Source organism: Bos indicus x Bos taurus, chromosome 20 (genome assembly GCF_003369695.1).
Source record: "Bos indicus x Bos taurus breed Angus x Brahman F1 hybrid chromosome 20, Bos_hybrid_MaternalHap_v2.0, whole genome shotgun sequence".
Lineage (NCBI taxonomy): Eukaryota > Metazoa > Chordata > Mammalia > Artiodactyla > Bovidae > Bos > Bos indicus x Bos taurus.
This window is the reverse complement of record NC_040095.1, coordinates 3,007,123-3,024,430: the sequence shown is the minus strand read 5'-3', so window position 1 is coordinate 3,024,430 and position 17,308 is coordinate 3,007,123. Positions and strand designations below refer to the sequence as shown.

The window sequence follows — 17,308 nt, the reverse complement described above, 5'->3', positions numbered from 1 at the left end:
ACTGAGAGACTTCACTTTCACTCTTCACTTTCATGCACTGGAGAAGGAAATGGCAACCCACTCCAGTGTTCTTGCCTGGAGGATCCCAGGGACGGGGGAGCCTGGTGGGCTGCCGTCTATGGGGTCGCACAGAGTCGGACACGACCGAAGCGACTTAGCAGCAGCAGCAGCAGCAGCAGCTTCTCTTAAAAATTAAACGGAGGCAGAAGGACTGGGTGCTAGCAGCGCCCGGAACTGCTTGCTGGGGCTACCTACTCCTTCTGAAGGAATAGCTCTGCAGGCAGTAATTGCACAGCTTAATTCTTCTAGACTAAACCACTTCAGATTTATGCCAGTGAAAAGCAAACGTTGTTTGTAAGTCATTTAATTGTGTTACTGTCTCTCAACTTTATCAGACGCTGCTGAGGCAGAGAGGTCTATGTGCAGTCCTGTGGGATGCTTCACAGAGCTCCCAGGCTCGTTTGAAATGCCCACAGCTCAGAGCTCCAACACTGCTTTTCCAGACAAGACTAATAACAAACTACTAATTTAACAGGTTCAAATGGTATTTGTCTCAATCCGGCATCCACATTGAAGGCTGCATCTCCCACAAATTCACCACCTTGATCGCAGAGCCATTAACTAGTAAACACTGAGCCGCAAACCTGGTTTATTATGTTCTTTGGTTAAATATTGTTTCTACACCCTTTCAGAGCATTATAAGAACAAAGATAATAATATTATATAGAAAGACTGAAAACACATCTTTTGCTTTTTTCAGTGAAAAGGCTGAATTTACATTGTTTGTGCACTATTATAAATTCTTATAATTAGGCCAGACTTATAAAAAGGTAGGGTTTTTGTTGTTGTTTGTTTGTTTTGAAAAATAGATTCTCCTGGGCTAGCCAACATCACTCTCCTGGGATCCAGACCCACGAGTCTCTGGATGAAGGCCTCTCGGCACTTGGGCAGAAGTCCAGTCAGCTCATCATGTCCAGCGGCTCGGTGCTGCCGTCACTACGCAGGGCCTCGGCCATGTCTCTTCTGAAGACGGAGAGGTTCTGGGTGAACCTGTGGGAAGAGGAAGAAGGGCTTGAGTGCAGTGGCAAAGCTGAAGCTGTGTGAGCCCCTGGTGGCGGGGTTCAGGACCCAGGAGGGGCCCTGGCTGAGCTCCCTCCTCCCATGCCACGGCCACTATAGCTCCTCCCCTTCCCCTTCCAGAGAACGAGGGCTATCAGCAAAGACACTAATCATTCTGAGGGGTGTGTTCTGCGGTTATACCATTTAAGAATTGTTTTTAAAAGTTGAATTACACATAGGTAGTAACGAATATAAAGAAAAGAACCAAAGCTTATGTTGTGTTTACATATAAATTCATTTAATCATCATAAGACTTCCCCAGAGCAAGTGATTAGGATCGTCATTTGTGGGTGAGAAAACCAAACTCAGTGCTGCCAAAAGAGGGGGCACTGGGTAAGACCGCCTGGGCTCAGATCCTGACTCTATTACTTCTTAACTGGGTGGTCTCAGACCAACACTTAACCTCGGTCTTGGTACCCCATGTGACAGCTACCTTATGGGACTGTGAGAAGTAAGAATTGACTGAGTTAAGAGAGACAGTGCCTAAGCACTCAGCATCCTGCCTGGCATGTGGAGAACACCGTCCTTGCTGGCTAGTACTCTCACTAAACAAGGGACTCACAGAGCGGCTCAGGAGGTGGTACTCAAACTCCCAAGCCTCGGGCGAAACAACTTCCCCCTTGGGGCATCTAGCAAGGCACCTCCCCTTCCTTCACTAAGTCTCTTCTCCTCCTAACCTGGAGGCTGCCCCTATTTGCCTGACAGAGGATCTTGGCGCAGAACAAGCAGTGAAGGGAACATGTCCACAGAGTCCATCTGACTTGGCCTTGTATTATCAAAGCCCAGGTTCTGGCCTGTGGCTATGGGGCAATTAATAATTTGCATTTCAATTGCATACCATTTGAATGCTACCACATTTTATAAAAGGATGGGGCAAGAATTTTTTTTTCCCCTGAAAACATTTTTCTCTCTCCATCATTCATTATGTCTGTCTCTGCCACTAGAAGCTCCATGAGGGCAAAAAAACCTGGAACTGTTAGTTCCCCACTGGTATCCCCAGTGCCTGGCACATAGCAGATTCGCAACAAACTTTTGTGAACAAATGAATGAATGAATGAATTCAAGCACAGGTGACATCTGTGTTCCTCATCAAGACCTCACGGGCAGCCTACCTGTCTCTGTTCTTGCCAAACCAACCGCGTAACTAAAGGTCAGACAGAGGAAGGAACTACTTACTCACTCACTGTTTATTCTATGTCCTAGGCACCACGTTGACTATATTCTGTCATTTAAATGTCACAACCAATTATCACCATCTTTCTTTTACTGGTGAGAAAACTGAGGATCAGAGAAGTTGACTGCCTTACTCACTGCCACACAGCTTATAAAGGAATAAAATTTAAATTGGAATCTGTCTGACCTCAAAGTCCATGTTTGTTCAAATGTCAGGAAGCCTTTCTTTGTCCTTCATAGCAGTTATAACTCTTTCTTTCTTTTAACCTTTCAATAAGTTATTTTTTCTGTGGGATTATAAAATGCTTAAGGGCAAAAGTTGCACTTTATTCCCCAGTGGCTCAGTGGTGAAGAATCTGCCTGCAATGCAGGAGACACAGGAGATGTGGTTCAATCCCTGGGTCGGGAGGATTCCCTGGAGGAGGGCATGGCAACCCACTCCAGTATTCTTGCCTGGAGAATCCCATGGACAGAGGAGCCTGGCGGGCTACCGTCCATGGGGTGGCAAAGAGTTGGACACGACTGAAACAACTTAGCACGGACGCGTGCATGCACCCTTTACAGTGCCTAGCATGCTGCTTGGAAGAAAGCAAATACCCATACTGGATGGAACTAAACTGAGCCGAGGATTACAAGGTGTAATAGAAAAGCCACATCAGTGCGTGAGCTGTGTTCAGTGCAATCCTGGAACATCCATCTCCCTGAGACGCTGACTACTGGGCGTCGCTCACCTGTCTCTGTTCTTGACAGACAGGTTCTGCTCCACTCCTTCCATCAGGTTCCTGAAGCACTGGGCAAGGACCTCCTGCTTGGGGAGAGGCTGGCTGTTTATCAGACCTGCCCTCAGTTCACCGAAATACTGTTGGGAGACAGAACAAGTGTCAGAGGTCTGGCTCCAAACTGGGCCTGAAGAAAGCTGTGGGGGCGGGGACAGACCAGCTCTGAAGGGCTCAGGGCTCCTAACTCTCAAACGGGCTTTGGTCTGGGTCCACTGTGAACATTAAGCCTCGAGAGAAAACCAGAGCAATAGAGATGCTCCTGACTATAAACTGTATTATCCCCTCTCATAAAATCTCTTGCTATAATTGTTTTATTGTCACAGAACAATTTAGGCTGATGGAGTCCTCGCCTCCTGGGTGGGGGATCAAGCACATAAAGGCCTTCCTCTTCTCAACACTCAGAAAGGCTGAAAGAGGAACGGCCTCTTAGGGTGAGGAAAGAACTTAGCCAGGGAGCACCTGGGTAGCTGAGGCCAGGCCCCGGGTCCTGCCTCCTGCTTCTCCGCCCCCGAAGGCTTCAGTGAGCTGCCTCTCAAACCGCCTCAGGCTCTGTGCACCCAGGCTTCTGTACTCCTGGGTCAGGGCGGGTCTGTTCGGCTGAGGAAGGGCACCTCAGGCGCTCACTTAGTTCTGGGAGAGCTGTCTGCCACCAAGAAAAACCTGTCACGCCTGGCCACAAAGAACCGCACAGCCCTTTTCTCTCCGCTGACGACTGTGGGCTTTTACACACACACTCTCACACTAACAGCAGCCCCCAATCATCGGAAACAGCCTAATTTCAGCACAAAGACGACATTTTGCTAGTCATGTGTTTATCCTTCCAGGCCCAAACAGCATGATATTTAATTTTCATCATACATTAAAACAGCTCACATCAAAAACACACATAATTAATATGTAGTCAGACTAATACTTAAATACTATATATCAGAAGCATTATACTTAAACCACAATGTCTTCCTGAACAAGATTGGGAATGCACAAAACTACTTATTTTTCCCTTTTATAATGATGCAGTGACTCACACCAAATAGAAAATTATTAGTTTTTCATCCCAAACCATGAAATATTGCCTCCATCAGTAAAGTATAATATTGTGATGTCATAAGCTTTTTCTAAACACTGAATTTGCCCTTATTCCCTCTCAATCATTTTAAAAGAACTGCTCTCTTTTATAGAGCTTGGATTTAAATCACAATAACACCGAGGGAAGATGAATGACAGTGCTATTGAATGTGGCTAAAATTGGATACTTCAGCACAGGTGAATGATGAGACAGCTCTTCTCTTTTTGATATATTTTCTTCTTCTATTAGTTTCCTTCCAAGGCTGGGATTTCAGTTTGAATTTTAATGTATGCGGCTGTCTCTAATCTCACTGTCTTTTCCCCAGTACTCTCTTATTGTATAGACAATTCATTCTCCCGAGCAGTAATGCACTGTTCCTACTGACTGCTGGGGAGCCAGGGGTGGGTTCAAGGGGAAGCTGGAGAACCTGGGAGGCAGCCCAGAGTGGTGTGTGCACTCAAGGGCTAGAGACGCACGTCCTGGATAGAGGGTGCTGCCTCTGTATTCGGGGGACTGCTACCATTGAGGGCAGTGGTCAATGGGCATCAGGAAGGAGGCCCAGGAAAGGGCAAAAGAGATTGTTGCCCAGCATCTCCTGGAGCAGGGAAGGGAGTGAGGGTGAGCTGGAAGCACTGCTGAGCTAACCACCTGCCCAGTGTCAGGGCTCTGGGTTCCAGAAAAGCTAGCCTGAGGTGTCCACTTAGCTGAAGGAGATCTGAGGCCCCTGGGGAAGGGCCTTCTGGGGGAATACGGCCTTGTCCTGGGCGCTCAAGGTGCCTGCTCACGCTCAGCTGGCCCCCGTCTCTCTCACAGCCTGGCCTGGTGTCTGGCTGCACCCTCCTCCTGCGGTTGCCTCCTGGGGACCTCCCGGCAGCCACACTCACCTTCTCATTGAGCAGGATGAGCCCCAGGAGAGGCCTGGACACTGACCACTGGTTCCGACAGTCTTCAAAGACAATGGTGTTCATGAGGACGGACATCATCTATAAGACAGAGTCACATGACGACACTGGCGCCCTGGCTTGAGATCGCCCCAACCCCAGGCCTTCTGTGTGCTCACCTGCTGCCCACCACATCCGGCCACCAGCCATGAGGGCACTTGCTGGACAAACAGCTTTGACTCTGGAAGCCTATACTGCTGCCTATGGGAACTCTTGGCAAAGACTCTCAGCTCCCTGAGGAAGAGTTGCCCCTACTGAAACATGTGGTGAGAACCTTCTGGTTGGGAGAAGTCAGAGGCCACAGGCCCAAGGGGATCAGTTCCTGCCTCTCAACCCAGACGTGCTTTCCTCTCTACTGGGTCACCAAGCAAGAAGCTCAGCTCACTGTTGAGGCTCCCATTTCACCAAAGACACGGTCAAATTATAGAGGGGCCACATCTCTCCATGACCCCTTCACGCAGACGGAGAAAGGGAACCCAGCCCATGTCACCCTGGGAGTCACGGTTCCTGCTGGCTCAGGCTGTTAAAAATCTTTTCATTCGTTCCTCATACACTAAACTTACTCATTTACTCACTTCACTCCTACATCGCTTATTTTTTAAAAATCTTTATTGAATTTGTTACAATATTATTTGTTTGCTGTTTTGGTTTTAGGCCACAAGGCACAAGGGATTTAGCTCCCCGACCAGGGATTGAACCTACACCCTCTATATTGGAAGGCGAAGTCTTAACCACTGAACCACCAAGAACGTCCTACTCCTGTATGTCATACTCATCCATTTTCTTAAATTCCAAGTCTGCAAGATGCCTGGGAGGAGGTAAGAGAACACAGACATCTACCACAACCTCTGTTCTTGAGGAGCTAAAAGCTGCCTGGGACAGACTACTCCTTAGAGGTAACAGGAACCAGGGCTGGGCAAAGATGCTGTGGGTCAGCGGCGGGAAGATGGACACTTCTGGGTCCTTGAGAATCAGGGAAGACTCCACAGAGAAGGCCACAGTTATGGAGTTCATCATAAATGTGTTCTAAGCAGAGACAGCAGCAAAAAGGGAGACTGGGCAAGAACACAGAGGGTTTTGCAATGGTAAGGAATGCAGTGTGGTAGAGAGAAGAGAGGTGGGCCAGAAGCAAGACCCCAGTACAGGCTGGGAGACCTCGATGGAGAATCTGGCCATTTGCACCTAAAGAGAGACATGCTCAGATCTGTACTTAGGAAAGCTCCCTCTGGGACACATGGACTGTGCAGGTGAAAGAACAGGAGGGAGGCCAGAGATGAGGCTGCTGCAGCAGTCCTGGCAGAAAGCGATGAAGCAAGCTCTGGTCGCCCATGTGAAGCGGATGCTACAGGTCCTGCTTCTTGGACACTAGACCCCTCATCTCCAGTCCTTCCTGTTTCACTGCTTCAGAGCTCCTTTCCCTGAAGGAAGGCAGGGGAGACAGCAATTATGTGGCAGAGTCTACTACACACAACACCCCTGACTAGGCTTTGGTGACATCTGGCTTTGTCCTCTGGCCTTTTTGCAACCCAGTTTACCCTGTGATCTTGGGCAAGGCACGGAACCTCTCTCTCTCTGTGTCTTAGTTTCATTACCCATAAAGAGGGAAATGATAATCCAGTACAAGGAAGCTCAGGGAATCAAATGAGATGGTAGATATAAAAAGTGCTACAAAGAGTGAAAAGTGTTATAAACATTTAAGGTGTGTGTGAGTGTGTGCTCAGTCATGTCTGACTCTTTGTGACTCCATGGACTGTAGCCTGCCAGGCTCCTCTGTCTATAGGGATTCTCCAGGCAAGAATACTGGAGTGGGTTGCCATGCCCTCCTCCAGGGAATCTTCTCAACCCAGGAATCGAACCCAGGAGTCTCCCGCAATACAGGAGGATTCTTTACCGTCTGAGCCACCAGGGAAGCCCATTTCAGGTATATATGTATAAACAACACCGATGAGCTCTAAGCAGCTGCTGTCCCACACATCATCGTCATCATCCTGACAGGCCGACTGTGAATGAAAGCTGCCATTGCACATTTATGGTGTGTCCAGTGTCCTGAGGAGAGGCTGGGTCTTATGCTGGCATGTTGGACATCATTTGCAGATCACGTGTTTCTGTATACAATCTAACAAGCCACCCAAAGTCATAGAGCCACAAATTAAATTGACAAGCAAAACTAACAGATCTGCGGAGACAGCCTAAAATATTACGGGCTTCACAATCTGAAGGCGGAATGGATATGTTAATGGAAAAGATGAAAGTTAGAGGCACCAAAGTCCTCCAGTAACTGACAAAGCATGCTGAAGTGATGTGCCAATTACTTTATACGGTTCTCCCGTGGATTCATTTGTCTGAATGCATGTATTTATGTCTGTAATAAGTAAGGGGATGTTTGAATAAAATACTTTTCTAAAAATAAAGTTGGCTAAAACAGATGACTTTTTTTTCTTTTTTACTCTTCCGGAAAAATGGAAATTAGTGAGCAAATCCACTCAAAGGGTATTGACATGGCAACTCATTTCCACAGTTCTTTTTTCTAATAATCTGAGAGGATATGGGGAAACAACTCAATCAGTGTAGCAAATCCCTTTGGAGAAAGGTCCCCCACCCCCATATGGAAGAGTCCTGGGTGAAATGCTTAAGTACCTGCTCCAGGTACTGTGGAATCTCTCATGGTTATGGATGGAACAAGTCAAGACTGAAAGGACAGAGCTCTTGCCTGCTCTGCTGCAGCCCACCCCAGCCTGCGCTGAGTCCAAAGCACCATCAGCGCTGAGTATGTGGAGGCCGCAGGAGCGGGCCTCACTCTGCCAGCCTCTGCTCACCGCCTACAGGCATGGCTGGAATGGCCATCTCAAACTGGCCCATCCCAGGCTACATTCTCCAGAGCCTGTGTCCAAAGAGCATACACATTATCCACTGTATTATCCTAAGCAGCTAGTCTGCCCAACCAGGGAATGGACCACTTGGGAAAAGCAGACAACTCACTGTCTCAGGTGCTGCCCTTCCCAAGAGGCTTGGGCTAAGTTTGTAGAAAATTTCTATCAGTGAAGCAAAACCAACATTGGTTTGGTAGGGACAGACTGGAGCCAGTCGGAACTAAGGCCAAATCTGGCCTGCCACTTATGTAACCTGGGATGCTGGTCAAGTTGTTTGTCTTTTCTGAGGCTTTATTTCTTTACATATAAAACGAGAGATTATGACAACTGCTTTGCAGGGCCACGGTGAAGACTGACTTCCTTCACAGGTTCTCAGTCATCGCTGGTGCTCCTTCGCTCCCACCATGGTTGCCCCGCCCGGCCTGACCCAGTGGAATCTCATGGCTCCAGGAAGCATCCAATTTCATGTCTTGATTATGGACAGATAACCCAGATTATATTCTCCTCACAATTAACTGACCTCACTGGGAGTTGCAATAAAAGTAAAAACAATATCCTCTACCTCCTGCAGCCAAAAAAAAGCTAAAATAGAAAAGAGTACAAAAATCAGTTCTGTTTGGTCTGGCACATGTATTAGTATGGATTTTGAGTGATAGTGTTTCTGAAAACTTGTAACCTTCTAAATAAAACATGAAGCTACTTGACGAATATCTGACCTGGAAAAATAAAACAAAGCAGTGCTGTGTTACCTGGACCTCTGTTCACTCCTCAGCTCTCCTACGTTTCTGCCCTAAAACGGGAAGTAAAGCACAAGCGCAAGGCACAGTGGACTTGCCTGTTCACACGCGCGGGCCCACTCTCCCCCTCCAGCAGGCTCTCACTGCAGACGCTGACGAGGTGTCAGCACAGATGTGGCTTGTGCTGGACGTACTCTAAGGACATTGGAGGTTCAATGGGTCTAGAAGCTAGGAGGAGAAGGATGGCTGAGAGCTGTGGCTCGAGTGGGTACTGGGTGATGACTGCAAGGGGGTGTTAGGGAGATTGGTCTGCGACCTCCTACCATTCTGGGACCATGGGGGACATTTCTCTGTATCCCTCCTGCTTTGTGTGGCATCTGGCACCTACCAGAAGCTCAGGAAAATAGCTATTGGGTGACAGAATGAATGCACAGATGAATAAATGAAAAGAATGGGAAAGGATGAGTGAAATATCAACTAAAATATAAAGAGCTAAAGAGCTGAAAGGGAACTGTACAGAAAACAGAGAAGTTCTGGCCTCAGCCCATGGCTAAAACTGAAATTGGTGAATATCTAAATCAATACACTGTTCGTCTCCAAGGCTCTTGCTTTTGTGTGCAGAGCCTGAGAGTGCTTCTAAGTCACTGTTGCTTCTCTAGCCAGCGGCTGCCTGGACGAGATCTCTAGGGCCTTTTAGGTCACCGAGGCTAAAGGCTGAGGCACCATCTTTCTTACTGACAGCCATTTCCACCTAAGAGTAAGCTGTGCCTGATGAGGTTTCTCTCTGCCCGACGGGAACAGATATGTTTGCAGAAAGCCCCTGGGTGCTCAGCACTCTGTGAGGCACAGGTACACACTGTCTGCAACCCCCAGCTAACCCTGAGGGAGACATTATCCCCGTTTCATAGTCTAAGGAGCTGAAGTCCTGAGCAAGTCAGGGACTTGCTCCAGGCATCACAGCTATCAGCTGCCGTGATGTGACGTGGAACCAGGGCCCGTGCACAGGTCTGCCCAAGTCCAGAGGCTGCTGCCTGCCACTCTGAGGCTGCCCGTGGGCAGGGCCAGGCCTGTATGAGTGGCCATGGCTCCTTCGCCCACCCTCAGAGGGCCTCCCAGACGTGCTGCCCACGTGTGTGTCCTGTTTGGCCACTCGACCACTTGCTTAGGAGTCAGACAGCTACTGAAGCCCCTGTGATTAGAATCCAGGGAAGGGGTTCCTGGTGAGTCGGCAGGAGACCTTCTTGCCTCCCACCTAGCGTTTTTATAAGTCTGGATACCATAACTTCAGCCTCTCAAGATGAACAGCAGTAGACATAATTAATAGATTATCTCTGGAAAATGGTCCATTGAACCATTGGTTTCACTCCTACCCAGGTATATAGCAATTTAAATAAACATAGGAGAAAGGATTAGGAAATTAAACCAATTTTCTTCAATTTAAAATACTCTCTATAGAGTGAACATTTTTCATTGTTAATATTCTTTGGGTATATTGATAAAACTAAAAAATATTCCACAAAATCTAAGAAACTCCTCTCAAACTCCTCTCTCTTACTCCCCATCCAATTCAGAAAGACAGCACTGAACGTGCAGTGATGATAGGAACTCTGACCGACAGGGATCAAATCCTTCTGTATTCAGGGAGCCTCAGCTTTCCCCCCTCTCTCTTGGTTCAGGGCTGCATGACATTTTACTTACACTGCAACTTTGCTGCCTGTTGATCAGGGAAATGGGAATGGGACAAGAGTAATTTGTCTTCTCCAAAAGGTGGTGGAAGGAGGGCCTGAGAAGGCAGCTTTGGTTTAGACAAAAGAAAGTGAAAGTGTTGTGTCTGACTCTTTGCGACCCCAAGGACTGTAGCCCTCCGGGCTCTCTGTCCATGGGGATTTCCCAGGCAAGAATGCTCAAGTGGGTTGCCCTTCCCTTCCCCAAGGGATCTTCCCTACCCAGGGATGGAACCCGAGTCTCCCGCATTGCAGGCAGATTCTTTACCATCTGAGCCACCACGGAAGCCCTTAAGACAAAAGGACAGACCAAAGGAAAGAGAGAGCAAGACGAAGCATCTCTGTACTGAGACTAGGCAGGGCCAGAGAGAGGAGGACAAGGCCAGGCTGATCAGGGCTGTGCCCAGGAGGGTGTGTCTGTAGAACAGAGTGCCTTAATCTGCTGGGTGGGGGGCAATAATAAGCAGGGGGGTAGGATATGAAATTACGTGTACTGCAGGCCAAGCTAGGTTGCCTTTGATTTTGACGTAATGAGTTGCTGACATTTTGAGGAACACCTGATAAATGCAGCGAACACTTGAGGGAAGCTCCTGACTCTCGGGAATCCTCCGGCACCTGTAACTTCGGGAAGGCCAGGTGGGAGAGGAGGAAGACGGCTGGCTGCAGCAACAGCAATAACCACAGAACAAAAACGACAGTGCAGCAGAACCGGAAAAAGCAGAGAAGCCCTTGGCCTCTCTCCCACAGCCCCATGCCCTGGCTGAAGACCCAGGGTCTGGAAGAATCTGAATGTTCTGAAGGGGGAAACGCTTCCAGGTTTTCAGGGCTTGTGGAAGTAAGGGAGTTGCTGTCATTACCAAGTGCTGTTCTTGAGGCCATGTGCGCAGCAAATATTGAAATGTGATCCTCGTCAAATTAGATACTAGTCATCTTTAGGGAAAAGGAATCAATTGTTTCTTCATTTGCTGTCTACCAATGTGACATTAGTGGAATGTTATGAGAAATGAAAGTAATGGACAAACAAGCAAATGTTCTTCTGCCTGGATTAACGAAGCCCAACCACCCAAAGATTTACATTAAATCTTTTAGTATGTGTACACATTAAGCACGTTCCTAAGTTCTCTCAGGGTCTTTGCAGCCTCATAATAGAAACAACTGTTGCGCACTTTAAATGAAAAAAAAAAAAAGCAAATGAAATGTATGAGCTAAGTCTCTTTTTCAAAGCAACAAGATTGCAATCAATTACATAGGTGACCCATTCTCCTCTGAAAAATCATTTGGGAGTTCTGCTCTTGGCCTTTGTACAATGCTAGCTTGCCTTTTTTTTTTTTTTTTTACTACAGGACTGGTTAGCTCAGCTGGCTTTGGTCACATTAGCATTGCATGGTTCTGAATCCAAATGCAGAGCACCTCCTCCTCCACCCCCTCCTTACAGAAAGTTCAGGGATGTATTTTCTCCAAGTGATAAATTGCCTAGAATATTAAAAAACCCCTTCCGTCCACAGTAAAATCTAAGGACATACACAACCTAGTTTTGCTGTTGTTTCCATTTTCCCCATTACCAACATCACCCTTGGTTCTCAAAACATTCGTTTTAATCATAGTTTATTGGGGAAAGAATTATCTGCCAGTCTCCTAGCTTATAAGAAAGAAGATAAAGTTGGAATCAAACTTCAGGATGAATTAATTGAGAGTACTGCCTGCGATGTGTCTATTCTGAATGTTACAGTGCACATCACAATGAAAACAGTTTTATTTTCCATGGTTGAAATAAATTACAATAAATAATTCAGTTCAATGGCAGAGATGTACTGGAGAGCAAGAGCAACAAAATTGACTACACTACACTGTGAGTCTCATTCTTGAATCTTCATTATCCATTTGAAACTTTTTACTGGTAGTAAATCATATTTCAAGTAGCTGCAGATCTCATAAAGCAGCTTGCTGCATTAAAATAAAACCAGAAAACCTGGGGCACTGGGAGGCTGCAGGGTTTGCCACTCAGCACTATTTGGGAAACTCTTTCTCACTCTTCTCTTGCCAACATCAAACAGAAAATTTTTTGATTTGATGTAAAAATTAAGCATCATTTGTCAAAAACATCCTCTAGGTAGGAATGCTTGCAGGATCTGTATGGAGAGGAATAGCTTTCAACTCCAGAGCCATTTTCCTCTAGTTTTTTTCAAGTGCCACTGTCATTTCCAGTTCATGGTATACTGTTTGAATGACTGCCTTACAATCATAGAACCTCAAACGTCCTACACAAGCCTCTGGGGGTCTCCAAATGAGCAAACGTGTAAGCTCAAGAGAGACTAACAAAGGCGTACGTGCTATGTTTCCTGTCTAAAAAGATGAGCCTGTCTTCACAGGAGAGCTAATTATTTAACTGGAATCTTAAAAGATACATATAGCATCATTGGGAAAGAAGGATACCTCAGGAAGAGAAAATAAAACGAGCAAAGGCAGAGGAGACAGGGCTTGGTGTATCTGAGGAATAATCAGGCTCTGTGTAGCAGGCTTTTCAGAGAGACCTTCTTTCGAGTGGAAAGGAACACAACTGAGGGTAGGAGAAGACTGGGCTGAGTCCAGGCTGCGAAAGGCCTTCAGTGTCATGCTGCATGAAGAAGCCAGTTTGGGCCAGTATGAACAGGGTAGCCTTCAAAGGACTTCTGAATAATGCTTAGGTCTGTGATTTAGAACAAAACTGATGGGAAACTGCGGGACAGCAATGATGGGGAGCTGCTGGAGGCAGGGCAACGTGTTTAGACACTACTGCGCAAGCCCAGAGGAGAAAGGAGGAGGGCCTCGGAGATGGAGAGAAGCGGTCAGAATCCTCGACTGCTTATCCCATTTTCTGCCCAGCTAAAGAAATCTTTCCAAGAAATACAACCTGATACTGAAGCCACAGGTTGATTCAGAGCTTTGAGAACATGGCCTCGGATTCCAGACTGCCTGTGAGAGAAGGGGCTGGACACTGGAGTGCCCCGGCAGGGCTGTGTGTGGTGCAGGGTGGCAGACCCATGGTCCCACAGGGAGCTCATGGGGTTAGGAGCAGTGACACGAACTCCACCCAGCGCCCACACCACACGGCAGAGATGACAACAAGCACGTTTATATTTAATATTCAGTGGTAAAATAAACTCTAACTGAGGCCATGCAAAATCAAAAAAAAGGGAGCGGGAAACAGCATGCTGCTTTATTGAACAGTCATCACAACATTTCCCAATGAATATCATATTTCACAACAGAACAGCATAAGGCATAATGACATGAGGGCATCTCAAGCCGTCCTCCAAGCAGAGTGCAGGGAATATTGTGCTTCATAATGAACACACTGTCCTTACAGGGGGAGGTTCACAGTTGCATTGCCTTTCATCTGCCACTATATCCTCCCTGACTTCCTGAAGGGATCTGGTTAGATGGACCTAAGAATCTCTATAACCAACAGTGGAGGGTTATTTTACTTAACATGTTCAAATGATTTTGTGTGAGGAGAAAACAGTCTTTTTTGGGAAAATTCACTTGGCCCACAGAAGCATTTTCCATTAGAGTTTAATGTTTAAACCATCGAGGATGGCATGCTGTCTTTCAGATTTGAAGTTTTTATTTATAGATGTTGAACTGGCATAGAGACTGCTGGCCAAGCGTTTGGAGAGATGATTTAGAGATGTTACTGAAATTTGGAAGCTCTTTTATCCTAATAATTACACAGGGAGGCTAAAGGACGACAGTGACTGACAGTGCTGGGAAGAGAACCTCGTTCCTTGACGCAGTCAGACTTCACTGCCACCGGCTTCATGCCAGGCTCTGTCAGACCCTGAGGACGCACAGGTGAACGAGGCACAGTCCTAGCCTCCAAAGGGCCCAGGGAGGCGAGGCAACATGCTGTTTGTGACAGCGCAGTATAGCAAGTGCCACAGACAGACGCCTGCACAGGAGGCTCTCAGAGGCCAGAAGAGGGGGCGAACCCTGCCGAGGCAGGGAAGGCTTCACCGAGGACATTTCAACCTGCTGTAGAGAATAAGGTAGTCAAGCGGGAAGAAGGGCGAGCAGGTGCAAAGGCTTGCAGAAGTGTCTGTGGAATGACGAGCAGCTCTGTGGGAGGGCCACTGAGAGGGTGTGTGTGGAGTGGTGGTGGCAGAGGAGGCTGGTGAGGTAGGCAGGGGTCTGATGTGAAGGGCCTTGTCCTGTGTGCTAGAGAATGTGGGCTTTAGCTTGCAGGAAATGGGGTACTCTTTAAGTTGACTGACCCTTCCACGCACTCATGTGGAAGGGAAAATGGCTGGTACAACTATTCTCCACATGGTGCGGCCCTTTAGGAGGCTGAGCCATCTGAGGTCTCCCAAGAAGATGCAGTTCTTTCCTCTTCTAGGATCGGGGGGCCACAGACACAGAAGGCTACCTGCTTGGCCTCAGTAAGGACACATCTCGGCCCCAGTCCTGTTGGCTCTGTTGCCAGCATCCTGAGAAATGGCACTGCCATTACTTCCCTTGGCCCACAGCACATAACTTAATAGTGTCCCCTGTCAGGAACGGTTCTCCTTGTCAGGAAGCTTTTTATTGATGTTCAGCCTTCATCTTCTCTTTCTTAATATTATCCCATTATGCCAATACTCCATTGTGCCATGCTAAGTAATTCCCTTTCCTCCTTGGCATTTACATCTTCCGAGTATTTATAGACTTATCAAATGCCCCATTTAGTTGTCACTTAGGCAGGCTATACATATTTAGCTTCTTTAATCTGGCCCCATAAGCCAGACTTTCCATTCTCCTAAATCACTTGAGTTACTTTCCTTCAGGTTTCTGTCAATTTGCTTCCAGCCTCTTGGTAATGCAGGGGGCTTGGGAGGAAGACGGGGTCGGGGAGGGAGGGCTTGCTCCCTTGGTGGGATAAGAACAGTTCACCATCTGCTGAGGGTGGAACTTCTCCCTTAAAGTACAAACTCCAAAACAAGCCAGGCCTCTAGAGAAGCTCTCAATGCCTCGTTATCTGCTTGTTTCACCTGCATACATTTCCAGCCAGGAACATTCTATTATTGACTCTTACGTGCTAGGTGCCCACATGCAACACATCTGTGAGGGGTACTTATTATGTGTCAGGTACTGTGCTGGAGACCTCTCCTTCCTTCTTTTCTCCCCTCCTCTTCATTTCTTAGACTTATTCATTGCTCAAAGAATTACTGAACTCCTACTGTGTGTCAAGCACTGTGGTACAGAACTGATTAAAATGTGGTCCCTGTGGCCGTAGAGAGCTCATGCAGCCTAAGTATTTATTCATCTCGTATTGCCCACCCATCAAGTTGTTTCCTTCCCATCTTAAGGGTCACAGAGAAATCAGTGCACTCAGCTCTCACTGGCGCTCTTGGTTGCCTGAGAGGATCCTCCTTGTCCCGTCTAAGCGAGCTGCCACATGACACACGGGCGTCAACGGAGCCCCTGCTTAGTGCTCTCCTGTGCTGGGTCTCTCTGGGGCCTAAGAGATTCCTCTTCAGGCCTGGTACTTCTATCACTCCTCCTTCTTGGCATTCGATATTCACGTGACTGCAACTAAATATGTGCTTCAATGTTTTTGTTTTTCCTTTCCATGATACTGATGTTCCAGGTTATGGAGTAACAGATGGCTGAAGGAGCGATGCAGTGGGAGACATCTGAGTTCTGGGGAGTCTGGGGAGTCTGGGCATGAGACCACAGCAAGGAGCACTTCAGCCACTTGATGCAGGGGCTACTCCACACAAGGTATAGAATCCCCCTGGCTGCGGTGCTGCTATCCTCAAAGAGGTGAGGAAGCTATTGCAAGGACACAGTTCAGTTCAGTTCAGTTCAGTCACTCAGTCGTGTCCGACTCCTTGCGACCCCATGAATCGCAGCATACCAGGCCTCCCTGTCCATCACCAACTCCTGGAGTTCACTCAGACTCACGTCCATCGAGTCAGTGACGCCATCCAGCCATCTCATCCTCTGTCGTCCCCTTCTCCTCCTGCCCCCAATCCCTCCCAGCATCAGAGTCTTTTCCAAGACTCTTCGCAAGAGATGGCCAAAGTACTGGAGTTTCAGCTTCAGCATCATTCCTTCCAAAGAAATCCCAGGGCTGATCTCCTTCAGAATGGACTGGCTGGATCTCCTTGCAGTCCAAGGGACTCTCAAGAGTCTTCTCCAGCACCACAGTTCAAAAGCATCAATTCTTCAGCGCTCAGCTTTCTTCACAGTCCAACTCTCACATCCATACATGACCACTGGAAAAACCATAGCCTTGACTAGGCAAAGTAATGTCTCTGCTTTTGAATATGCTATCTAGGTTGGTCATAACTTTTCTTCCAAGGAGTAAGCATCTTTTAATTTCATGGCTGCAGTCACCATCTGCAGTGATTTTGGAGCCCCCCAAAATAAAATCTGACACTGTTTCCACTGTTTCCCCATCTATTTCCTATGAAGTGATGGGACTAGATGCCATGATCTTCGTTTTCTGAATGTTGAGTTTTAAGCCAACTTTTTCACTCTCTTCTTTCACCTTCATCAAGAGACTTTTTATAGTTCCTCTTCACTTTCTGCCATAAGGGTGGTGTCATCTGCATATCTGAGGTTATTGATATTTCTCCCGGCAATCTTGATTTCAGCTTGTGCTTCTTCCAGCCCAGGATTTCTCATGATATACTCTGCATAGAAGTTGAATAAGCAGGGTGACAATATATAGCCTTGAGGTACTCCTTTTCCTATTTGGAACCAGTCTGTTGTTCCATGTCCAGTTCTAACTGTTGCTTCCTGACCTGCATACAGATTTCTCAAGAGGCAGGTCAGGTGGTCTGGTATTCCCATCTCTTTCAGAATTTTCCACAGTTTATTGTGATCCACACAGTCAAAGGCTTTGGCATAGTCAATAAAGCAGAAATAGATGTTTTTCT

At 47.2% G+C, this 17,308-nt stretch overlaps 1 protein-coding gene across 5 annotated transcripts in view; it reads right to left on the bottom strand.

Moving 5' to 3' along the window:
* Positions 1–632: 632 nt before the first annotated feature.
* RANBP17 (RAN binding protein 17) overlaps positions 633–17,308 on the bottom strand; it is a 375,933-nt gene continuing 359,257 nt past the window's right edge. For 4 of the 5 annotated variants that reach the window (XR_003507255.1, XM_027520583.1, XM_027520584.1 and 1 more), the window contains 3 exons: positions 5,022–5,120; positions 3,024–3,151; positions 633–1,050 (listed from right to left, as the gene is read on the bottom strand). Coding sequence is in view for 4 of the 5 variants with exons in the window: in XM_027520583.1 (XP_027376384.1) it covers positions 960–1,050; positions 3,024–3,151; positions 5,022–5,120 (318 nt within the window). In the remaining variant the exon portion in view is untranslated. Of the gene's footprint in view, positions 1,051–3,023; positions 3,152–5,021; positions 5,121–17,308 lie in introns of those variants that run through there. The other variant, XM_027520587.1, reaches the window with a different exon arrangement.